The sequence below is a fragment of the Schistocerca cancellata genome, chromosome 1 (genome assembly GCF_023864275.1).
Source record: "Schistocerca cancellata isolate TAMUIC-IGC-003103 chromosome 1, iqSchCanc2.1, whole genome shotgun sequence".
In the NCBI taxonomy this organism is placed as follows: domain Eukaryota; kingdom Metazoa; phylum Arthropoda; class Insecta; order Orthoptera; family Acrididae; genus Schistocerca; species Schistocerca cancellata.
In genome coordinates, this window is record NC_064626.1 from 1,163,988,291 (window position 1) to 1,164,015,031 (window position 26,741).

The 26,741-nt window shown below is 44.9% G+C and overlaps 1 protein-coding gene across 1 annotated transcript in view; it reads right to left on the reverse strand.

Moving 5' to 3' along the window:
- Nucleotides 1–26,741, reverse strand: part of LOC126093714 (facilitated trehalose transporter Tret1-2 homolog) — a 138,236-nt gene that overhangs the window by 42,008 nt on the left and 69,487 nt on the right. Inside the window, exons 5-6 of the mRNA XM_049908741.1 lie at nucleotides 21,169–21,184; nucleotides 5,469–5,490 (exon numbers count right to left, since the gene is read on the reverse strand). Coding sequence (XP_049764698.1) covers nucleotides 5,469–5,490; nucleotides 21,169–21,184 — 38 coding nt within the window. The remainder of the gene's footprint in view (nucleotides 1–5,468; nucleotides 5,491–21,168; nucleotides 21,185–26,741) is intronic.

Genomic DNA, 26,741 nt, shown 5'->3' on the forward strand with positions numbered 1-26,741 from the left:
TTAAACCTAACTAACCTAAGGACATCACACACACCCATGCCCGAGGCAGGATTCGAACCTGCGACCGTAGCAGTCCCGCGGTTCCGGACTGCAGCGCCAGAACCGCTAGACCACCGCGGCCGGCTACGGCGGCGGTGCACAAATGCTGCGCAGCTAGCGCCATTCGACGGCCAACTCCGCGGTTCCTGGTGTGTCCGCTGTGCCGTGCGTGTGATCATTGCTTGTACAGCCCTCTCGCAGTGTCCGGAGCAAGTATGGTGGGTCTGACACACCGGTGTCAATGTGTTCTTTTTTCCATTTCCAGGAGTGTATCTAGTAAGTAGGAGATCCAGAGTTCGAATCATGGTCCGGCACACATTTTCGCGCGTCTCTGCTGATTCCGCGTAAAGTCCCGACATCAATTGTGCCTTGCCTTTTCGTTCCTTTCTGCCCCCTCCACCTTCAGTTTACATAACTTGAAAAGTGGCAAACATACATTTAATGGGGGCCTACAGAACATCACCAGGTGGAGCCCTATTAGTCATAATGGGGCTCTGCCCCTTGGACATCAAAATTAGAGAGCAGGCTGCATGGTTCTGGATTAAGAAAGGAAATGTTATGAAGATAGAAGAGATTTTAGGCACTGGGACTAGGGACGAGGGTGAGATTCGGCAAAGGGGTGAACAAGAACTATGGCAAGAACTATGGGAGGCGGATGAAGCAGAGCGTAGGGCATATGAATTTATTCCAAACATTAGGGAACGATTAAAAGTGAAATACTTTGAACCCACCAGAGGACTAACACATTTTCTCACTGGACGTGGGCCTTACCAGACATACTTATGTCGGTTCGGGAAAAGGGCCACACCCGCGTGTGAATGTGGTGAACCAGAGGGTACTCCCGATCATGTGATTTACGAGTGCCCCCTTTTCAATGATGTTGCTTCCACACTACGTGACCAACTACCTGACCACGACACATACCACTTCATAAGACAACAAGACACTTTTCAAACTCTTAATAAACTAGCAGACGCGGTATCACGAAAAGTGCTAAAGGAATACCTGAGGGAAATAAATTAACGTAAATTAAAGTAAAACTGGAAAATACCAAACACGCGGCCTACTCCTATACCGCCTGCGCGTGGATAGGCCGACCTCAGTAGTCTGGAATCCGCCACGTGCTGGACTAGGGGGAGTGAAGAACAATACCATGGACAAAACAAAGCACCGGAACTGACTTAGGTTAGAACTAGTTAGTAGGACTTGGATTAGAAAATTAGTGTTAGGAACCTGCAGCGAATAACATCTTTGGCCTACCCAGTGTCAGGGGCACGCCCATCGGGATTAGCTCGATGAGCAAGGCAATAAAGTAGGTTTATATATATCTCTGACACAATTGTGACACTGCAGGCAGTAGAGTTAGTTAAGATTTTATACAGGGTGTTACAAAAAGGTACGGCCAAACTTTCAGGAAACATTCCTCACACACAAAGAAAGAAAATATGTTATGTCGACATGTGTCCGGAAACGCTTACTTTCCATGTTAGAACTCATTTTATTACTTCTCTTCAAATCACATTAATCATGGAATCGAAACACACGGCAACAGAAAATATGTTATGTCGACATGTGTCCGGAAACGCTTACTTTCCATGTTAGAACTCATTTTATTACTTCTCTTCAAATCACATTAATCATGGAATCGAAACACACGGCAACAGAACGTACCAGCGTGACTTCAAACACTTTGTTACAGGAAATGTTCACAATGTCCTCCGTTAGCGAGGATACATGCATCCACCCTCCGTCGCATGGAATCCCTGATGCGCTGATGCAGCCCTGGAGAATGTCGTATTGTATCACTGCCGCCCACAATACGCGCACGAAGATGGTTCAAATGGCTCTGAGGACTATGGAACTTGACATCTGAGGTCATCAGTGCCCTAGAACTTAGAAGTACTTATACCCAACTAACCTAAGGACATCACACACATCCATGCCCGAGGCAGGATTCGAACCTGCGACCGTAGCGGTCGCGCGGTTCCGGACTGAAGAGGCTAGAACCGCTCGGCCACCGCGGCCGGCCGCGCACGAAGAGTCTCTACATTTGGTACCGGGGTTGCGTAGACAAGAGCTTTCAAATGCCCCCATAAATGAAAGTCAAGAGGGTTCAGGTCAGGAGAGCGTGGAGGCCATGGAATTGGTCCGCCTCTACCAATCCATCGGTCACCGAATCTGTTGTTGAGAAGCGTACGAATACTTCGACTGAAATGTGCAGGAGCTCCATCGTGCATGAACCACATGTTGTGTCGCACTTGTAAAGGTACATGTTCTAGCAGCACAGGTACAGTATCCCTATGAAATCATGATAACGTGCTCCATTGAGCGTAGGTGGAAGAACATACTGACGAAACTAAAATGAGCTTTAACATGGAAATTAAGCGTTTCCGGACACATGTCCACATAACGTCTTTTCTTTATTTGTGTGTGAGGAATGTTTCCTGAAAGTTTGGCCGTACCTTTTTCTAACACCCTGTATACGAAATACTAATACTTGTAAGAATTTAGCTGCCCATTGTAATTAGAGTATAGCTGTAGCTCACAATCAATTAAATTATAATTAGCTGCAATTGATATTTAACAAACTTACAACCTAAGACCCACTAATCATATAAGGAAGTGGGTTATGCTCTATAATTATTATTGTTGGTTAAATAAAGAATTTTTTTTTGAGAAAACATGCATTTAAACTAGCAACGAAAAATAGGAGAGTGAATGATTATTTACAACTTGTACAGAACGCAGACGGCAGTTGCATGAGTCGAACGACGCCCGAGGGAAGCCATAGTTGAGAATGGGGTGAGACAGGGGTATAGCCTATCCCTGAAGTTATTCAGTCTGTACATTGAGCAAGTTGTGAAGAAAATCAACGAGAATTTTGGAAAGGTAAATAAAGTTCATGTAAAAGAAATAAAAACTTCGAGACTTGCCGATGACATTGCAGGTCAGAGAACGGATAGGGACTTGGATGTGGTATGGAACGGGATGGACAGTGCCTCCGAAAGAGATTGTAATGTATACAGAAATAAAAATAAAACAAGGATAATGTGTGAGTCGTCAGTCATACGACCACACCGCCGCCTGTGAGATCGATCCGCCGGATGCGATTCTCTCGATAAACGGAACAGAAGAACGGCTGTGTTAGCCAAAGAGAACACAGCCAGTCGCTCGCCGCGAGGCGTCGCTAGGCCACTTCATGCGCAACAGGAGTGCAGTGCAGTTGTGACAGTCTACAGTTCGTAGCCGCGCTCAGTGGTTAGACAGCTTCGATGTTAGTCAGTCATCGTCTGAAGCTCAGTCATTGCTGCCATCAAGTCTTTGCAGCCCAGTTCCCAGTTAGTCTTCAAATTCACCGGATTCGACATTCAAGATTACGAGAGATTAATTCGTCACTGCAAGATTTGTGACTTGTAAATTACGTCATTCTACAGACGCTTAGTCTAGTCGCGTCTTCTATAATTGTCAACCAACTGATCATGAACTACAACAAAGTAATAAATACTTCCTTATTTTGTACTCCTGCTAATTAATTGTGTTTTCCTGTTGTAGCTACCAAGCAGTCTTGACTTAGTGGAACCCACGTTTCCACCTCCTTGGCTCCCTCGTGTTGATGGACTCGGTTATGGTGGAAGATCGAGAGCCATCATAATGGAAGTAGTCGAATTAAATCATGCGATGCTGAGGATATTGAAGTAGGAAATAAGGCACAAAAACAGTAACTTAGATGATTTTTGCTATTTGCGCAGCAAAATAATTGATGATGAGTGAAGTAGGGAAGATATAAAACGCAGACATGCAGTATGAAGAAAAGCATTTCTGAAAAAGATGGATGTTTGAATATCCAGTATAAATTTATATGCTACAAAGTCTTTATTGAAAGCCTTTATGGAATGTAGCTTTGTATGGAAGTGCAACGGGGACCATAATCAGTTTAGACAAGAAGAGAGTAGAAGCTTTTGAAATGTGGTGCTACCCAAGAATGATGAAGATTATATGGGTAGATCGAATTGCTGATGAGGAGGTACTGAAAAGAATTGGGGAGAAAGGAAATTTATGGCACAGCTTGACCAAAAGAATGGATCGGTTGGTAGCACACATTATGAGCATCAAGGAATTTTCAGTGCGATAATGGAGGGAAAGAGGGGAGACCAAGAGATGAGTACAGTAAGCAGCTTCGAATGCATGTAGTTTGAGCCAGATGTTCGGAGACGAAGAGGCTTGTACAGGATAGGGTAGCGTGGAGATCTACATTAAAACAGTCTTCGGCCTGAAGGCCACAACAACAACAACAACAACAACAACAGGTACCCGACAACAGCGGCGAGTCTGGGCTTAGCTGGCAGAGTGACAGTACGGGTGTTTTTATTTGCCGAGTAGCGGAAACGCGCTCTTATCCACGAAACATCTGTGAAAGCAATGTCTTCGAATGAGACAGCGTCTGCGTAGGGCCTGGTAAATACTTAGGTGGCCTAACATACTACACTGTCTCTCCACAAGGAACAGTGCGCGTGCAACAAATGTGAGTACATTTCATCCTGAAAAACGACCACACTCAATCACTTAGCAATTTTAATTTTGTATGGTTAATTCGTAACTTTCTTTCGCGATAATAAAATTAGCACGGATATCTGCAGTGTATTGGGCCTACCTCACACCCTTTTTGTGGTGTCACCGCCAGACACCACACTTGCTAGGTGGTAGCTTTAAATCGGCCGCGGTCCATTAGTACATGTCGGACCCGCGTGTCGCCACTGTCAGTACTTGCAGACCTAGCGCCACCACATGGCAGGTCTAGAAAGACGGACTAGCACTCGCCCCAGTTGTACGACGACTTTGCTAGCTACTACACTGACGAAGCCTTTCTCTCATTTGCCGAGAGACAGTTAGAATAGCCTTCAGCTAAGTCCATGGCTACGACCTAGCAAGGCGCCATTTGCCTTGCAGTGATTGTAATTAACCGTATCTGGAGATAGTCTCACTTGTATCGTCAATAGCGATGTACCACAATGATGGAATAAAGTTAAGTATCCGAGGAGCTGCATACTTTTCTTTAGTGTATTCATAACTTATCCTGTTCCAGACTTCACGCCAGTCGGCGTGTGTGTACGCGTGCCTTTCGGCTACTTCCGAGTGGCGTGGCTGTCTTGCTACGCCACAACACTTTTAGCGCTCGATATTTCTTGTTCCTTCCTCGCTCCGAGTGTGTCTGCGTCTTGTCTGAATAAAACTTCTAAGGCGACGTATCACCATCGGACCTCGTGTCTTTCCTTTAGCACCACGCTTCAGAGTGACGCGCGAGCATCGTCCAACACGGTCCCTGTGCATTGTTTTCAGTGTGACTTGAGCACGATACCGGCTCGGAACCAGCTCCTATCACAAGACAAAGACCGGCCACGCTTATCGTTCCTGTGAGGAGCCTGATTCACCGACCGTTACGGGCAGGTTTTCCTCGCGCACGCGACGGCTTGATTCCAGCGCTGAGAAACATTGTGCTGCCTGCCGTAAAATAAACTCACGAAGCTGTTGTCCCGTAGCTCTGATCTGCACTTCTTCGGTTTTGAAGTCTCTACCAGATTTTATTGCCACAAGTCAAACGTCTTGAAATGCTTGTAATAAAATAACCTGCAGTGAGGATGGAACGCAATCAACAGCGTCGCAGCTCCGATAGTACACTCATGACCAGAAAAAAAAACCAGATCACCTTGAACTATTAGAGACAGGACGTTCATATTCACAGGACATGTGCATTACAATGTTCTGCAGAAATGATTAGCATTTGACCCATGTTCAAGGTCAATGCCGATATCGAGGCGCAACACTACCTAACGTAAAATGTGCCTGCCGCTCTCGTCGTCGCTGTATACCGAAGGTAACGAATCATTGTTACTTGAGCAGACGTTGTAACATTATGTGATTGTCTTATCATTTTAAATCATTCACTAATCGAGCAGTCGCTCGGCAACAGCTACAGTTAGCAAATAATGTTGCGAGAATGTAAAAGGTGAACGACCTGTGACGTAACTTGTTTATTGTCGAAGCGTCGTCAGAGATGCAGTGAGTTATTGACTTTGAAAACCGCAGCGCGAAAAACAGACAGAAGAAGAACACTTTTACACTTTTTTTTTTGAGGTACGAGATATTCTCTCGATGAACAGTTACTCTCATTCTTCTCTTGTCTCCTGTAACTTGTGTCGGACGCGCATGTCTTGCCGCCGTATTATTATTGTTAAAATTAATATTGTTCTACATAAAGTAAATGTGTAATACTAAAAGTGCCTAGCAGTAGATTTATTGTGCGACGTGTATGTGAAAACGTCAAAGGAATTGTTTTCATTAAGAGAAGTGCCAGTCAAAACGGCATCCATGTTAAATCCTTCATTGCAGTGTAAGTTCGTCTATTAATTGCCATAAATTCAGAGTTAAATGTTCGTCGTGTATGGACTATTTATTTAATATAGAATCTATGTCTCACTCCTTCATGAAGTTATTTAATTTTCTATATGTTTCTGCCAAATAGAGAGTTCACAGTCACGAATTCTTTCGTCGAGATCGGACGGAAGTTGCATGCGGCGAAATATTTTCTCCGCGCCATATTCTACTGGTAAATGCATGATAAACTACGGTCCCTTAGGAAATTCATGTTGAGCTATCCAAAATAATTATATTTTGAATAGGCATTTACTCTCCTATGCAATGCAACTTCCGACTGATCAGACGATCCAACAAGAAATAGCCGCAACGGTCCGCGTTCGCAAATATGTTTCCACCGCTGATTATAGCTATATGTTACAGCACAAAAGTAACATATTGTTATAATTAGAGACGACGAACGGGGACATTTATAACTGTATGTTTATGTATACACATTACGTAAACATATCGTTATAACGTGCAAGATGCCTCGCAGACTTATTCGCGAACCGCACCGTCAAATCCGTGAGTTTGAAAGAGGGCGCATAATTGGTATGAGTGAATGTGATGCATCTACCCCAGTAATTGCTGCGCGTGTGGGTCGAAGTGTTTCGGCAGTGCAACGGGTGCGTGCATAATGGTTCACGGAAGGCCGGAGAACACGACGAGATGGGTCAGGCCGCACCACCCAGACCACCCCTTGAGAAGATCGACACCTCACTCAAATGGCATTGTGGGACAGATCTGCTTCCTTCTCGGCTTTGGCACAACAGTGTAACACATCTTACTATCAGGAATGACAGTCCGTCACCGTTTATTACGCCATGAGCTAAGTACGCATCGTCCACTTCTCTGCCTAATATTAACGAACGTGCAGAAACGTGCTAGACAGCAATGCTGTATGGAACGACGTCACTGTGGACAAGAACGGCATCAGTCTGGTCAAGACTGTATACCTATTAGGTGCCTTTCGGAGTATGCTGATGCATTAGCTCCATACTTAGCAATCATATACAACCGTTCGCTCGACGAAAGAACCGTACCCAAAGACTGGAAAGTTTGCACAGGTCACACCAGTATTAAAGAAAGGTAATAGGAGTAATCCACTAAATTACAGGCCCATATCGTTAACCTCGATATGCAGCAGGATTTTGGAACGTATATTGTGTTCAAACATTAAAAATTACCTCGAAGAAAACGGTCTATTGACACGCAGTCAACAGGGGTGTAGAAAACATCGTTCGTGTGAAACACAACTAGCTCTTTATTCACATGAAGTGTTGAGTGTTATTGACAAGGGACTTCAGATCGATTCCGTATTTCTAGATTCCCGGAAGGCTTTTGACACTGTACCACACAAGCGGCTTTTACTGAAATTGCGTGCTTATGGAATATCGTCTCAGTTATGTGACTGGATTTGTGATTTCCTGTCAGAGTGGTCACAGTTCGCAGTAATTGACGGGAAGTCATCGAGTAAAACAGAAGTGATTTCTGGCGTTCCCCAGAGTAGTGTTATAGACCCTTTGCTGTTACTTATTTCTATAAATGATTTGGGAGACAATCTGAACAGCCGTCTTAGGTTGTTAGCAGATGACGCTGTCGTTTAACGACTAATAAAGTCATCAGAAGATCAAAACAAATTGCAAAATGATTTAGGAAAGATATCTGAATGGTGCGAAAATTGGCAGTTGACAATAAATAACGAAGGTCATCCACATGTGTGCAAAAAGGAATTCGTTAAACTTTGGTTACACGATAAATCAGTCTAATCTAAACGCCGTAAATTCAGCTAAATAACTAGGTATTACAATTGCGAATAACTTAAATTGAAAGGAACACATAGAAAATGTTGTAGGGAAGGCTAACCAAAGACTGCGTTTTATTGGCAGGACACTTAGAAAATGTAACAGACCTACTAAGGAGATTGCCTACACTACGCTTGTCCGTCCTCTTTTAGAATACTGCTGCACGGTTTGGGATCCTTACCAGATAGGACTGACGGAGTACATCGAAAAAGTTCAAAGAAGGGAGCACGTTTTCTATTATCGTGAAATATGGGAGAGAGTGTCACTGAAATGATACAGGATTTGGGCTGGACATCATTAAAAGAAAGGCGTTTTTCATTGCGACGGAATGTTCTTACGAAATTCCAATCACCAACTATCTCCTCTGAATGCCAAAATACTTTTTTGACACAGACCTACATCGCGAGAAACGATCACGACGGTAAAAAGAGCAATATCAGACCTCGTACGGAAATACACTCCTGGAAATTGAAATAAGAACACCGTGAATTCATTGTCCCAGGAAGGGGAAACTTTATTGACACATTCCTGGGGTTAGATACATCACATAATCACACTGACAGAACCACAGGCACATAGACACAGGCAACAGAGCATGCACAATGTCGGCACTAGTACAGTGTATATCCACCTTTCGCAGAAATGCAGGCTGCTATTCTCCCATGGAGACGATCGTAGAGATGCTGGATGTAGTCCTGTGGAACGGCTTGCCATGCCATTTCCACCTGGCGCCTCAGTTGGACCAGCGTTCATGCTGGACGTGCAGACCGCGTGAGACGACGCTTCATCCAGTCCCAAACATGCTCAATGGGGGACAGATCCGGAGATCTTGCTGGCCAGGGTAGTTGACTTACACCTTCTAGAGCACGTTGGGTGGCACGGGATACATGCGGACGTGCATTGTCCTGTTGGAAGAACAAGTTCCCTTGCCGGTCTAGGAATGGTAGAACGATGGGTTCGATGACGGTTTGGATGTACCGTGCACTATTCAGTGTCCCCTCGACGATCACCAGTGGTGTACGGCCAGTGTAGGAGATCGCTCCCCACACCATGATGCCGGGTGTTGGCCCTGTGTGCCTCGGTCGTATGCAGTCCTGATTGTGGCGCTCACCTGCACGGCGCCAAACACGCATACGACCATCATTGGCACCAAGGCAGAAGCGACTCTCATCGCTGAAGACGACACGTCTCCATTCGTCCCTCCATTCACGCCTGTCGCGACACCACTGGAGGCGGGCTGCACGATGTTGGGGCGTGAGCGGAAGACGGCCTAACGGTGTGCGGGACCGTAGCCCAGCTTCATGGAGACGGTTGCGAATGGTCCTCGCCGATACCCCAGGAGCAACAGTGTCCCTAATTTGCTGGGAAGTGGCGGTGCGGTCCCCTACGGCACTGCGTAGGATCCTACGGTCTTGGCGTGCATCCGTGCGTCGCTGCGGTCCGGTCCCAGGTCGACGGGCACGTGCACCTTCCGCCGACCACTGGCGACAACATCGATGTACTATGGAGACCTCACGCCCCACGTGTTGAGCAATTCGGCGGTACGTCCACCCGGCCTCCCGCATGCCCACTATACGCCCTCGCTCAAAGTCCGTCAACTGCACATACGGTTCACGTCCACGCTGTCGCGGCATGCTACCAGTGTTAAAGACTGCGATGGAGCTCCGTATGCCACGGCAAACTGGCTGACACTGACGGCGGCGGTGCACAAATGCTGCGCAGCTAGCGCCATTCGACGGCCAACACCGCGGTTCCTGGTGTGTCCGCTGTGCCGTGCGTGTGATCATTGCTTGTACAGCCCTCTCGCAGTGTCCGGAGCAAGTATGGTGGGTCTGACACACCGGTGTCAATGTGTTCTTTTTTCCATTTCCAGGAGTGTATATAGGTGTTCATTCTTTCCGCGCGCTATACGAGATTGGAATAATAAATAATTGTGAAGGTGGTTCGATGAACCCTCTGCCAGGCACTTAAATGTGACTTGCAGAGTATCCCTGTAAATATAGACGTAGATGTATCGGATGAAACCAGGTTCTGTTTGTTTGGCAATGATGGCCGCATTTTGGTTCGCCCCACACAGGGGGCGTGACATCGCAGCGACTGCATTCGCACAAGACATGCAGCACCAACGTAAGGCCTTATGGTACAGGATGCTACTGGGTTCAAATCACAGTCGATGCGTGTCCAGCGCACTGTGATCAGTGTGACCTACCTGAGTGACATCCTGCGCCCCACAGCCATACCCTTTCTGCACAACACCCCAGACGCTATTTTTCAGTAAGACAATGCACGACCACACGTTGCTGCACGAAAATGTGCCTTCTTGGTGTCACAGGATGTCAGCCTTTTATCCTGGCCTGCCAGATCACCAGACTTGTAACCAATCGAAAATGTGTGGGATATGGTGAGACGACGGGTGCAGCGCTGTGACCCAATGCCAACCACCACAGATGAACTTTGGAGCCAGATGAATGCAGCAGTGGTGGCTATACCAAAGGACGCTATTCGCGCCTTATACACGTCGATACTACCACGCTTGGAACAAGTTATCAAGGCCCATGGCGGAACCTGTGCCTCCTTGGCGAAACTGCATGGTGAACCGAGGTGACTTAAATGCTAACCATTTTTGCAGAACATATTGATGTACATATCCTGTGAATATGAACGTCCTAGCTCCAGTCATTCAAGGTGTTCTGCTTTTTTCTGAACATTTCTTACAGCTCTGAACATTAGCAGAAAGCGTTACAGGAACCCTGTGGAATGACTGAGGTACGAATAGCCTAAACTGTAATAAAACATTAGTACTAAATAAATGTCGTGTGACTAGGGCCTCCCGTCGGATAGACCGTACGCCGCGTGCAAGTCTTTCGATTTGACGCCACTTCGGTGACTTGCGCTTAGATGGGGATGAAATGGTGATGATTAGGACAACACAACACCTAGTCCCTGAACGGAGAAAATCTCCAACCCAGCCGGGAATCGATCCCGGGCCCTTAAGACTGACATTCTGTCGCGCTGACAGGGCCGCGCGGGATTAGCCGAGCGGTCTCAGGCGCTGCAGTCATGGACTGTGCGGCTGTTCCCGGCGGAGGTTCGAGTCCTCCCTCGGGCATGGGTGTGTGTGTTTGTCCTTAGGATAATTTAGGTTAAGTAATGTGTAAGCTTAGGGACTTAATGACCTTAGCAGTTAAGTCCCATAAGATTTGACACACATTTGAACATTTTTTCGCGCTGACAGGGGGCGGACAACATTAGTACTGGAAGGACCACACAGCATATTTGTCGTCAAGATTGTGTTCCAAGGTCATGTGTCACTGCATTTCACATTTCTCGATTAAGAAGATGATTCCATCTGTTGTTTGACCTGGCCTTCAACAACTCCGTACAAACACCTCCAGGTCCTGTTGCTTCGGTATTTTTTAATTGTTTAGCAATCACCAGCACCGCCGCTCAGTTCTATATCGAGACGATACGGTAATATCAATGAAACTAGAACTGAAATAGAAACTGAGGAAGTAGAACAACATAGTGGCTTCCGATGATGATATCCGCAGCGTTAGACAAGTGACTGATTAGAGAATGGCACATAATTTGGAGACACACTTGGTTTTTATAGATATGCAAAAGGCCTATGACAGTGTACCACTTTCTAGGATATAGGAAGCAATGAATAACCAGAACATCGGTAAATGTTATGTGCAAGCCGTTGCCGGCCGTAGTGGCCGTGCGGTTCTAGGCGCTACAGTCTGGAGCCGAGCGACCGCTACGGTCGCAGGTTCGAATCCTGCCTCGGGCTTGGATGTGTGTGATGTCCTTAGGTTAGTTGGGTTTAATTAGTTCTAAGTTCTAGGCGACTGATGACCTTAGAAGTTAAGTCGCATAGTGCTCAGAGCCATTTGAACCATTTTGCAAGCCGTTAGAAAGCAGCATTCAGATAATAATCGCGTAAAAGTTGGGAAGTTATTATCACTGAAATTTAAGGTTAGCAAACAGCTGACACAAGGATGCTGCTTATTGCCTACTGCATTTAAAGTGTTTTTGAACGAATCACTGAAAAATTGGAAAAGAAAGTTAAAAAAGAAATGGTTCAAATGGCTCTGAGCACTATGGGACTTAACATCTGAGATCATCAGTCGCCTAGAACTTAGAACCACTTAAACCTAACTAACCTAAGGACATCAGACACATCCATGCCCGAAGCAGTATTCGAACCTGCCGCCGTAGCAGTCGCGCGGTTCCGGACTGAAGCGCCTGGAATCGCTCGGCCACCATGGCCGGCAGAAAGGAAAAAAAAAAAACATGGGAATTAGAATTGGGTGATGATATCCGGTTCTCCCTAAATTTCGCCGACGATCATGTCACTTTCGCTGAGGAAGAAGAGGATGTGCATTGTACCTTACGAAAGTTTATAGATGCATGTGAGCAATGGGTGTATGAAAATAAAATTCACAAAGACCGAATATTTGGTCGTGACAGGTATAGAAATGGATCTGTTACGGATGATGGATATTTAGTAAAGTATAGGCCATCATCGAGATATTTAGTAATAATCTTTTCGGACGAGGGTAGAAGTTACAAAGAAATAAAGCACAGAATAGGAAAGCGAAAGGTATCAATTAAACAGCTACATCCCATTATTTGGAATAAAAATACGTCTATAAATTTGAAAAGGACGATATAAAAAACTGTAGTTTAGAGGATTGCTCTGTATGGCTCTGAAATGTGGGAAGTCTCCATCATCGACGAGAAGAAATGGAGTTTTGGAGACGAAGTTGTGAAGTAACAAGAAGAGACAAAATAAAACATGAAGTACTTCGAGAACAGATGCGAGGTACCAAGGATAGTGTACACGCAGTTGAAAAGAACTGCCTAACATGGTACGGATATCTTAGAAGAATGCCAGAAAACAGGTGATAGTCTTCTAAAATGTGGCACCGAAGAACTGCATGAGATAGAAAAAGAGGAAGATACCGTCTACAATGGAATGATGGAGTGAGGAGTGTGATGCAGGACAGGGCATGTAAGAATAGGACAGGCAAGATAGAACGAGATGGAAATTCGGATGCGAGAAATGCTGCATGGTGTACAAAACTCGCAGAAAGTAGAAGACAAGAGAATTAGTTTAAAAGAAAGAAATGTTCGTGATATACAGCGCGTCCCATTTATTTTACTCATCCAAAATAACTTTTTGTTTAGAAACAAAACAAAAAATGTATCAAGCAAATGTTTGTCTACCAGGCGGACGTTCAACAGCATGACAGCCTCTCTTGTATCTTTATTCGTTACGAAGGTACAAACGACAGTACAACTTTTTAAAATAACTCCCTATATATTTTATTCTGTAATTACACCCTCTCACTTGTTCAAAAACGTTCACGTACTCACGTAAACTCGACACTGAATCTAAGAGACAGAAACGAGGATCTTTAATACCATTTTGTAGTACTGAAATCCGTTGTGAGCACAAAGAGTGGTTGATGGTAACATGGCGGATACTGCGCTGCACCATATGAAGAAAAAGTGTTTGGGCCGCGCTTATAAATGCGGTAGATTGGAGCTACAACAAGCAGAAACCAAGGCAACTGCAGCGTCCAAATTGCAGTCGTCATTTCTAACGATGCCCTAATTGAATAAATTTGCATGACGCCAATTTAAGATGGCAAAAACCGAAACGCGTACTGGTGTGAATAAAAGGATATAAAAAACTGGCCCTTCACAACATTGCTTAAAGTAATCCGTCGGGGGGGTGGGTTCTTGTCAGAATGTCACACTCTGCAGAGTTCCTTTGGCTTAGTAGTCTTACGCCTACTTTCAACTACGATAAAAGAAAGCTAATGATGAAGCAGTTTTTAACCACGAATTGCCTTTACTGTACCACATAATATCTCGTTCACACGCTGAGGTGACAAAAGGTGGCGCAGAAATATTGAGCCATACTGCCTGCATAGCCGTTCATAATTGCGAAAGTGTTGCCGGTGCAGGATTTTGTGCACTACCTGGCCTCTCGTTTATGTTGCATAAATGTTCGATGGGATTCATGTCAGGCGATCTGGCTGGCCAAAGCAGTCACTCGAATTGTCCAGAATGTTCTTCAAACCAATCGTGAACATTTGTGGCCCGATGACGTAGCGTATTGTCACCCATATAAATTCCATCGTTGTTTGGGAACATGAAGTCAGTGAACTGCTGTAACTTGTCTCCAATTGGTAAAACATAACCATTTCCAGTCAATGAACGGTTCAGTTGGACCGGAGGGTTCCAATGGCTCTGAGCACTATGGGACTTAACAGCTGAGGTCATCAGTCCCATAGAACTTAGAACTACTTAAACCTAACTAACCTAAGGACATCACACACATCCTTGCCCGAGGCAGGATTCGAAACTGCGACCGTAGCGGTCGCGCGGTTCCAGACTGAAGTGCCTAGAACCGCTCGGCCACACCGGCCGGCGGACCGGAGGGACATTCCACGTAAACACAGCGCAGGCCATTATGGAACGACCATCAGCTTGCACAGTGCCTTCTTGACAACTTGAGTCCATGGCTTTGTGGGGTCTGTACCACATTCCAACCCTACAGTCAGCTCTTATCAACTGAAATCGAGATTCATGTGACCAGGCCAAGGTTTTCCAGTTATCTAGGGACCAACCGATATGGTCACAGCCTGGGAGAAGCGCTGTAGGCGATGTCGTGCTGCTAGCAAAGGCACTCGCGTCGGTTGTCTGCTGCTATCGACCATTATCGTCGAATTTCGCCGCACTCTCCTAATGGATAGGTTCGTCGTTTCTGCGGTTATCTGACGCAGCGTTGCTTGTCTGTTAGCACTGACAACTCTACGCAAACGCCGCTAGCTCTGAAAACCATCGGCCACTGTGTTTCCGCGGTGAGAGGTAATGACTGAAATTTAGTATTTTCGGCACACTCTTGTCACTGCAAAAACTCGGAATATTGAATTCCCAACGACTTCCGAAATGGAATGTTCCATGTGTCTAGCTTCATCTGCCATTCCGCGTTCGAAGTCTGTTAATTCGCGTCATGCAGCCATAATCACTTCGAAACCCTTTTAACGTAAATCACCTCAGCACACCCATGAGAGCTCCGACAACACACTGCCCTGTTATACATCGTGTATGCAACACTACCGCCATTTGTATATGTGCAAGTCACTATCCCATGATTTTTATTACCTTACGCCCATCTTCAACCACAATAAAATAAAACTGATGATGACGCAGTTTTTAATCATCATTAATAAGTACTACACTACTGTACTACATGTATCAGTAGTGTAAATAAGGAAACAATATTTTATTACTGAGTTAACATACTCAGTACATGAGTAGCATTTATTTCTCTTCGTTGGTGTGCCAGATTAGAAGTATGAAACCGGAATTTGGTGGCAATAATTACACGTCTGTTGTTTGAAGTTATTTTATTCAAAATAAACCCTATTGCTATTTATACATTTCTCCCACATTTCCGGCAGGCTGTGAATGCGACGCAAAAAAAAAAAGCAGTTCTTCTTTTGAAGCGAACCTGTCAGCGATCCATTTTCGTACGTTTTCATACGAATTGAAGCCTTGTTCAGCGACAGCGTGTCACTGTGATGCAAACAGATTATAATCGCACGGAGCCAAGTCTGCAGAATAAGCAGCATACCCTAGTATTTCCCAACTAAACGCCTCGATAATTTCCCTGACCCGTTTTGCTGTTCAAATGGCTCTGAGCACTATGGGACTTAACATCTATGGTCATCAGTCCCCTAGAACTTAGAACTACTTAAACCTAACTAACCTAAGGACAGCACACAACACCCAGCCATCACGAGGCAGAGAAAATCCCCGACCCCGCCGGGAATCGAACCCGGGAACCCGGGCGTGGGAAGCGAGAACGCTACCGCACGACCACGAGATGCGGGCCCGTTTTTCTGTGTGTGATGGGGGGTTATCATGGAGCAATATGTCTCTGTGTTGCCTTTTTCCATATTCCGGTCGTTTTTCACCTAATGCTCGACTTAAATCAATCTTTTGCTATCGGTAGAAATCAATGTTAACGGTTTCACCAGGTTTTAGCAGCTCATAACACATGACACCCATCTGAACCCACCAAACACAGAGCATTGTCTTCTTTCCAAAGCGATTTGGTCTTGCAGTGGTCATCGATAGTTTGCCTTGATTCACCCATAATTTACGACGCTTATGATTCTCAAAATATATCCATTTATCATCACCTGTGACTATTCGATGGAGAAATGACTTTCTTTTGTATCTGGCGAGCAGCATTTCACAAGTGGTCATTCGATTTGCTTGCTGTCTTTCATTCAGTTCATGCGGAACCCATTTTCCCACTTTCTGCACCTTTCCCACAGCTTTCAAACGAAGAGAAACGGCTTTCTGCGTCGCATTCACTTGCTCCGCGAGTTCCTGTTGTGTTTGAGTAGCATCTTCATCCAATAAGGCGTGCAATTCGTTGTCTTCGATCTTTTTCGGTGGTTTCCCGAGCTCGTAGTTTCTCATGTAAAATTTGAATTTTTTGAGCCACTTGAAACACTGTGTTTTCCCAAGACCAAGTTAGCCGAAAGCTTCGACAAGCATTCGATGCGACTCTGCAGCAGTTTTCTTCAAATGACAACAGAAAACCGTAGTTCGTAGGCACAAAACTCGACATGTTTATGGGTTTGAAACTGATACCGACTTATGGAACTTGGGTTACTGTGTGTTGACATTCGTCATTCGTTGTCAGCCGTTACAGAAAGCAGATGGCGCTGCAGACGCGGTCTCACGGGCCCCACACTGACGGCCAGCACCATCTACGAGTATACTCTACAGGGAAATTCGGTTTCATACTTCCATACTGGTATATTGTACTCACTCAGACCTTCAACAGAAGATGGCTGACTGTAGGACCGGCTTGAATTTTCCGTGTGTTTACATTTGTTTACAGTCAGCTCCAGCAAGTGGACGAATTAACGTTACACCAGCTGCCTGTACTTTTTACTTGTTCAGAGGAGTCACAGTCGTTTTGTGTCACTTAACAAACTCACTACGTGAATGCTATTTTGTGAAACAATTTTGAACAGAGAGGAAGTGGATTACCGAATAACCAATATAGGAAACTATTTAAAAAGATATACGGCTGTTAATTTCTCCGAAGCGAACAAAGATGCAAGGACGACAATCATACTGGTTAATTTTCTTCCTGATAGCTATAAAACATTTGTCGAGACATTTTTTATTTTGCTCCTGGACAGAACGTTATCTGGTGTGTTTAAAATCAATGGACACCTTGTATGATACAATCCACCATTTACACACTCAGTTGCTTCATTTTTAACACGTTTTTATTAGGTCGCTGTCTTCTTTGTTTGTCTATTCGGTACAAATTTTGCAGTCGATTTTAAACTAACTTCCCGGTGAGCCAGGGACTTGAAATTTCAAACCTGTATGAGAACTGGATGAAAATGCAGTAATGTGGAGTGAGAACCGTCTTCCTGCAATGGGAAGGGGGTGGGGTGAAAACGGGGGCCGGCCTTGTTGGCCGAGAGTTTCTAGGCTCAACAGTCTGGAACCGTGCGACCACTTTGGTCGCAGGTTCGAATCCTGCCTCGAGCATGGATGTGTGTCATGTCCTTAGGTTAGTTAGGTTTAAGTAGTTCTAAGTTCTAGGGGACTGATGACCTCAGAAGTTAAGTCCCACAGTGCTCAGAGCCATTTGAACCATTTTTGAAAACGGGGTCACAAGGAAGCTGACAGCAGAGCGCCGCCTGTCCAACTGGAGTTCGTGCACAATATGTGTGCTTACCAGATAGCGTCACAGCACCTACAGACGCAGTGTGTACAAAGCACCTGCTGCAGAAAGAGTCTCCGACAACTCATTCTACTTACAGATGCACTTCTGTAATGCATGAAGCAATTTCTGCCAAACTGAGCATACGCACCACTTACAATTGGGAAAATTTACTTTGGGAGTAAGACCACACATGTGCACTTACAGCTAAGGATAGGGCTAGAAAGGGATGATATAAAGGCATACCTCAGGGACGGCTGGAGCAGTTCTAAACCAAATTTGATGTATACATGACTCATTTTACTACGTTTTTTTAGCTTGCTCTCTTGTCTGTTGGTCTTTTCTTTAGAAATTTTGCAATTGGTTTTAAAATAAATTCACAATGAGCTAGAGGCTGAAAACTTCCGGCATAGCTCAGCCTTCCCGTGAAGAGTTAGGAGCCTGGTTTGGAGCAAAGATGTCCCATAAAACACTGAAGAAGTTACTACATCCCAATACTAACCTATGCGTCTGAAACATGGATAATGAAAAAAATAGGTGTAAGAATATTACAGGCATGTGAAATGAAGGTCCTTCAGAAGTAAGATAGGAGCATTGAGTAAAGTCAGGATGAGAAATTAAAGGGTAACGGAAATAGCGAAAGAAGTACCTTTACAGAGCAGGATAGAAACATCAAGGCTAAGAAGGTATGAGCAAAAGAGAATGAAAGACAAAAGGATTCCCAAGAAGCTACACGAAATGAAGATGTGAAGGAAACGAGCAAGAAGAAGACCAAGGGACAGATGGCTGAAAGATCTGGAGGAGTGTAATGAAAAAACAGGAGAGGTCTGGAACAGAGTGAACAAAGAAAGATGGTAGGAAAACAGAACTAGATGGCGAAGCTTATGTTCCAAATAGGTGCAGCCTGGAACTGGAAACTGTTCAAGATGATGATAACGATTCAGACATAAAAACGTGAAATGTCACAAATTCATATTCAATCGTTGTTGTGCTCTTCAGTCCAAAGCCTTGTTTGATGCAGCTCTCCATGCTACTCGACCCTGTGGAAGCCTCTTCACCTCCAAGTAGCTACTGCGACCTACATCCTTCTGAATCTGCTTACTGTATTCATTTCTTGGTCTCCATCTACGATTTTTACCCCTCACGCCCCCCTTCAGTACTAAATTGGTCACCCCTTAGTGCCTCAGAATGTGTCCTACCAACCGATCCCTCCTTCTAGTCAAGTTGAGCCACAAATTCCTCTTCTCCCCAGTTTTATTCAGTACGTGCTCATCAGTTATGTGAGCTACCCTTGTAATCTCCAGCATTCTTCTGTAGCACCACATTTAGAAAGCTCTATTCTCTTCTTGTCTAAACTGCTTACCGTCCATGTCTCACTTCCGTACATGGCTACACTCCATACAAATACTTTCAGAAAGGTCTTCCTTACACTTAAATCTATACTAGATGTTAACAAATTTCTCTTCTTCAGAAACGCTTTTCGTGCCATTGCCACTCTACATTTTATATCCTCTCTACTTCGACCATCATCAGTTATCTCTGTATGTCCATTTTTTTTTAGATGGTTGCGGGACTCGGCTGTTCCATAGAGGATGTCAAATGAAACATCTTTCAGCCGTCAAATTTCCAACCTTATTTTATTTGGCAACCAGTTTGAGCGTTTTACTTCAGGCCCCTGACCGACGTGTAGGAGGAATCGCGTGTAGGAACCATCACCTGCCGAATGTTGGTTGAGGTGATCACTATAGCAAAAATCTACTAATACCAGTATTGCTGGCCCTTTTTTTGATCACAACCCAGGCAGATTCTTCCTACACGTCGGTCAGAGGCCTGAAGATGGCGTAGTAAAGCGCTGAAACTGGTTGCCAAATAAAATAAGGTTGGAAATTTGACGGCTGAAATATGTTTCATTTGACATCCGTCGTCAGTTATTATGCTGCCCAAATAACAAAACTCAAGTACAACTTTAAGTGTATCGTTTCCTAATCTGATTCCCTCAGCATCACCTGATTTAATTCGACTGCATTCCATTATCCTCGTTTTGTTTTTGTTGACGTTCACCTTGTATCCTCCTTTCAAGACACTGTCCATTCCGTTGAACTGCTCTTCCATTTCCTTTGCTGTCTTCGACAGAATTACAATCTCATCGGCAAACCTCAAAGTTTTTATTTCTTCTACCTGCACTTTAATTCCTACTCCAAATCTTTCTTTTATTTACTTTACTGCTTGCTCAATATATAGATTGAATAACCTCAGGGATAGGCTGCAACCCTGTCTCACTCCACCGGCCGGAGTGGCCGAGCGGTCCTAGGCGCTTCAGTCTGGAACCGCGCTACGGCTATGGTCGCAGGTTCGAATCCTGCCTCGGGCATGGATGTGTGTGATGTCGTTAGGTTAGTTAGGTTTAAGTAGTTCTAAGTTCTAGGGGACTGATGACCTCAGAAGTTAAGTCCCATAGTGCTCAGAGCCATTTTTGAACCTGTCTCACTCCCTTCTCAACCACTGCTTCCCTTTTGTGTCCCTCGACTCTTGTTACTGCCATCTGGTTTCTACACAAATTGTAAACAGCCTTTCGTTCCTTTATTTTCTTTCTGGTACTTTCAGAATTTGTTAGAGAGTATTCCAGTCAATATTGTCAAAAGCTTTCTCTAAGTGTACAAATTCTATAAACGTATGAAACTTCCTGGCAGAATAAAACTGTGTGCTGGACAGAGATTCGCACTCAAGACCTTTTCCTTTCGTGGGAAAGTGCTCTACCATCTTTTTTTTCGATATACACTCCAGGAAATGGAAAAAAGAACACATTGACACCGGTGTGTCAGACCCACCATACTTGCTCTGGACACTGCGAGAGGGCTGTACAAGCAATGATCACACGCACGGCACAGCGGACACACCAGGAACCGCGGTGTTGGCCGTCGAATGGCGCTAGCTGCGCAGCATTTGTGCACCGCCGCCGTCAGTGTCAGCCAGTTTGCCGTGGCATACGGAGCTCCATCGCAGTCTTTAACACTGGTAGCATGCCGCGACAGCGTGGACGTGAACAGTATGTGCAGTTGACGGACTTTGAGCGAGGGCGTATAGTGGGCATGCGGGAGGCCGGGTGGACGTACCGCCGAATTGCTCAACACGTGGGGCGTGAGGTCTCCACAGTACATCGATGTTGTCGCCAGTGGTCGGCGGAACGTGCACGTGTCCGTCGACCTGGGACCGGACCGCAGCGACGCACGGATGCACGCCAAGACCGTAGGATCCTACGCAGTGCCGTAGGGGACCGCACCGCCACTTCCCAGCAAATTAGGGACACCGTTGCTCCTGGGGTATCGGCGAGGACCATTCGCAACCGTCTCCATGAAGCTGGGCTATGGTCCCGCACACCGTTAGGCCGTCTTCCGCTCACGCCCCAACATCGTGCAGCCCACCTCCAGTGGTGTCGCGACAGGCGTGAATGGAGGGACGAATGGAGACGTGTCGTCTTCAGCGATGAGAGTCGCTTCTGCCTTGGTGCCAATGATGGTCGTATGCGTGTTTGGCGCCGTGCAGGTGAGCGCCACAATCAGGACTGCATACGACCGAGGCACACAGGGCCAACACCCGGCATCATGGTGTGGGGAGCGATCTCCTACACTGGCCGTACACCACTGGTGATCGTCGAGGGGACACTGAATAGTGCACGGTACATCCAAACCGTCATCGAACCCATCGTTCTACCATTCCTAGACCGGCAAGGGAACTTGCTGTTCCAACAGGACAATGCACGTCCGCATGTATCCCGTGCCACCCAACGTGCTCTAGAAGGTGTAAGTCAACTACCCTGGCCAGCAAGATCTCCGGATCTGTCCCCCATTGAACATGTTTGGGACTGGATGAAGCGTCGTCTCACGCGGTCTGCACGTCCAGCACGAACGCTGGTCCAACTGAGGCGCCAGGTGGAAATGGCATGGCAAGCCGTTCCACAGGACTACATCCAGCATCTCTACGATCGTCTCCATGGGAGAATAGCAGCCTGCATTGCTGCGAAAGGTGGATATACACTGTACTAGTGCCGGCCATTGTGCATGCTCTGTTGCCTGTGTCTATGTGCCTGTGGTTCTGTCAGTGTGATCATGTGATGTATCTGACCCCAGGAATGTGTCAATAAAGTTTCCACTTCCTGGGACAATGAATTCACGGTGTTCTTATTTCAATTTCCAAGAGTGTAGTTCGTTGCGTTTGGTCTGGTTCAAATGGTTCAAATGGCTCTGAGCACTATGGGACTCAACGTCTAAGGTCATCAGTCCCCTAGAACTTAGAACTACTTAAACCTAACTAACCTAAGGACATCACACACATCCATGCCCGAGGCAGGATTCGAACCTGCGACCGTAGCGATCTCGCGGTTCCAGACTGTAGCGCCTAGAACCGCACGGCCACTCCGGCCGGCGCGTTTGGTCTGGGCGGACGCCACAAGACATCCGTTCAAGTTGATCCTTGTTTCCTTTACTCAGCTTTTTTTTTATTATTACAGGGGGCAAGCAGCCCCCTGACCGAACACGCAGAGCTACCGGCTGGCTCTCGCTTCCTACCTTCCAAACTTCACAGAAGCTCCCCTGCGAACCTTTCAGAACTAGAATTCCTGTCAGTAAGGATATTGCGTAGACATGGCTTAGCAACAGCCGGGGGAATATTTCCAGAATGAGATTTTCACTCTGCAGCAGAGTGTGCACTAATATGGAACACACCGCATTCTGGAAGCATCCCCCAGGCTGTGGCTAATCCATGTCTCCGCAATATTCTTTCCTCCAGGAATGCTAGTTCTGCAAGGTTCACAGAAGAGCTTCTGTGGTGTTTGGAAGGTAGGAGGTACTGGCACAACTGAAGCTGTGAAGACGGGTCGTGAGTCGTGCTTGGGTAGCTCAAATGGCTAATAAAAAAACTGAGTAAAGGAATCAACAGTCAACTTGAACCGATGTCATGTGACGTCCGCCCAGACCACAAGCGACGAACAATATATAGAAAAGGGGAAAAAAAGGAAAAAAAAGAAAAAAGATGGTAGAGCACTTGCCCGCGAAAAGCAAAGGTCTCGAGTTCGAGTCTCGGTCTGGCACACAGTTTCAATCTGCCAGGAAGTTTCATATCAGCGCACACTCCGCTGCAGAGTGAAAATCTCATTCTAGATATAAACGTAGGTTTGCCAGCATTCTCAAAAATTTTAGAAAAAGTCATGTACAGGCAGCTTCTCAACCATCTGACCACAAATAACAATTATCAAGAACACAGTTTGGATTTCTGAAGTATTCTGATATCGAGAAGGCTATTTACACCTTCAGTGAAATGTACTTAACTTATTAAATAACAAATTACAAGCAGCAGGCATTTTCTGTGATTTGTCAAAGGCATTAAATAAATTAGAATTCTATGGTGTCACGGGCAGTGCTGCAAAATGGTTCAAGTCATACCTCGCTAACAGGAAACAAAGGGTATCAGTGCAATTAAGTTATTAGTCATCATCAGAATGGGAAGAAATTACACGTGGTGTCCCACAAGGATCCATCTTAGCGCCATTGCTTTTTCTTGTGTACATTAATGATCTCTCATCAGTTACACTGCCAGAAGCAGAGTTCGTTTTGTTTGCAGATGACACAAGTATTGCAATAAATAGTATGTCGAGTGTAGTTCTAGAAAGATATGGTAATGATATTTTCATGGATATTAATAAATGATTTAGCCGGCCGTTGTGGCCGTGCGGTCCTAGGCACTTCAGTCTGGAACCGCGTGACCGCTACGGTCGCAGGTTCGAATCCTGCCTCAGGCATGGATGTGTGTGATGTCCTTAGGTTAGTTAGGTTTAAGTAGTTCTAAAGTTCTAGGGGACTGATGACCATAGATGTTATGTCCCATAGTGCTCAGAGCCAACCAATAAATGGTTTAAAGCCAACTCACTGACATTAAACTTCAAAAAGACTCACTATCTGCAATTCAGAACCTGTAAGAGGTTTCCACCCAGCATATCCATAAAGTATGAAGAAGAGCAGATAGAAGAGGTTGACAGTCTTAAATTCCTGGGATTACAACTTGATAATAAATACAGTTGGGAGGAGCACACCCACAGAACTGCAGAAACGCCTTAACAAATCTGTATTTGCAATTAGAGTGTTAGCTGACATAGGCGACATAAAAATGAAAAAGCTTGCATACTTTGCCTACTTTCATTCCATAATGTCATATGGTATAATATTTTGGGGTAACTCTTCAAGTCAAACAAAAGTTTTCAGAGGCCAAAAGCGTGTAATACGTATTCTTTGTGGAGTAAATTCACGGACGTCCTCTAGAAACTTCTTCAAAGAACTGGGTATACTAACTACTGCCTCTCAGTATATTTACTCCTTAATGAAATTTGTCTAAGGCGCTGCAGTCATGGACTGTGCGGCTGGTCCCGGCGGAGGTTCGCGTCCTCCCTCGGGCATGGGTGTGTGTGTTTGTCCTTAGGATAATGTAGGTTAAGTAGTGTGTAAGCTTAGGGACTGATGACCTTAGCAGGTAAGTCCCATAAGATTTCACACGCATTTGAACATTTTTTTTTTGCAATTTGTCCTAAATAATATATCTCTTTTTCCGACAAACAGCTCAGTTCATACATACAATACTAGGAACAAAAATGATCTGCACAAGGAGTTAAAAGCACTTACTTCAGTTCAGAAAGGGGTCCACTACTCAGGAACACTCATCTTCAATAGTTTGCCAGTAAACATAAAAAATTTAGTTACAAATAAAGATCAGTTTAAAAGGAGCCTGAAAGACTTACCAGTGGCCAACTCCTACTCCATTGACGAAATTTTTAATAGAAACAAATGATGTATTGTATTTATTCATACTATTAGTATTGTTATTTCAACTTAAAAAAAATTGACATGTTCCACATCCACGAGGATCTCTTCAGTATGGATCTATGGAACGAAAAACTAATCTAATCTAATCTAATTTCCTTAACCTATCTTCTATGAGAAGTCGTAGGGCCAGTACTTTTAACTGGCCAGGAAAGTACTTGGGCTCGAACAAACAGATCTGTATGAACGTTTGGTTACAAGACCATTATGTACCTCTGAATGTGCTGCTGGGTGTCGTTTTTCTGCAAAACTCAGCAGTCATGCTCTAGATATCACTGTAGATGAAATTGTAGACGCCATACGCAATGCAGCAATCTTAACCATAAATACAAATGCGGAATGTCAATAAAATGCTCCGAGCAATACAAATGACTGCAAAACGCACAGTGAAGAAATGCAAGTTGATCGCATGGCGTATTTGCACATTCTATAATATGAGTGTTGAACGCCACGTCAATGACACTTTTGAAGTTGTTCACTGGTTCACCAATATCGTAGCCAGCGTTCTGCCACGCGTAACGAAGCATTGGTCTGTATACTCCCGTAGGTAACTGATTGTAAATGACAGAATGCATATTCATGATAAAGAATCTGTCGTGCAGTTTCGGCTGCATATTACTGGATCGTAGTTTAATGAAGTCTGTTATTCTATTGGCATATATTTTATGTTGCCTGAAGAAATACATATCCAGAGGTTGTGCATATTTTGTAGTTTTAGGCGGAATGATTTTTAATCTACATGTTTTCCACCAGATGCTTCCAGTAGTACTCGTTCATCCTTATGTTCAGACTAGGAGTCACAAAGTACTAATGACTTCCTCGACAAATGTGGATTCAAAACTGACAGAAAAAACGTCTTCAGATGTTGTTTCGTCATCTTCCCACTCACACTTGCATCGACGACGACATTTGGAGGGCACCGCGTTTCTATTTCCCTTGACACGCGAGGTCCAAACTTTCCATTGGATTCTTGGAAGCAAATACAGAGTTTGTCTGCCAATTGTCCGTCCATTGATATAGCAACATCGATCGTGTAACTATGTGTTGCACAGTTAACTGATTGCAACATCGCGGCAGTGTTTCTCTCCCCTTTCATGGATAGTGTTCTGTCACAAGAAAGTTCATAGTTGAACTGACTCTGATCACAGTTCCATACAGAACTAATATCGATGTTTTCTCTCGTGATATGCTCATTGACGTCAGCAACAAACATTTGAGCTCTTTCAATCAGCTCTTCTTAATCATCCTTATCTTTTCGTGCTTGGAGCATAGTGATACGGCGTGATATTATCCTAAACTCCTTTTTCAATCATCATCATCATCATCATCATTTAAGACTGATTATGCCTTTCAGCGTTCAGTCTGGAGCATAGCCCCCCGCTCCTTTTTCAAATTAGTAATAAATCCTAGTGAAGCTGTAAAGTCTGTACACCCGAGATTTCTGACTACGTCCAATGCCCAGTGTTGTAAATGCCAATAATGAACGGCGGAACCGCATTCTCGCGCTTCATCGAATTTCGCCATTACACGCTCCTTGATGGTCTTGAAGCCGGCCGGAGTGGCCGTGCGGTTCTAGGCGGTACAGTCTGGAGCCGAGCGACCGCTACGGTCGCATGTTCGAATCCTGCCTCAGGCATGGATGTGTGTGATGTCCTTAAGTTAGTTAGGTTTAATTAGTTCTACAGGGTGTTTCAAAAATGACCGGTATATTTGAAACGGCAATACAAACTAAACGAGCAGCGATAGAAATACACAGTTTGTTGCAATATGCTTGGGACAACAGTACATTTTCAGGCAGACAAACTTTCGAAATTACAGTAGTTACAATTGTCAACA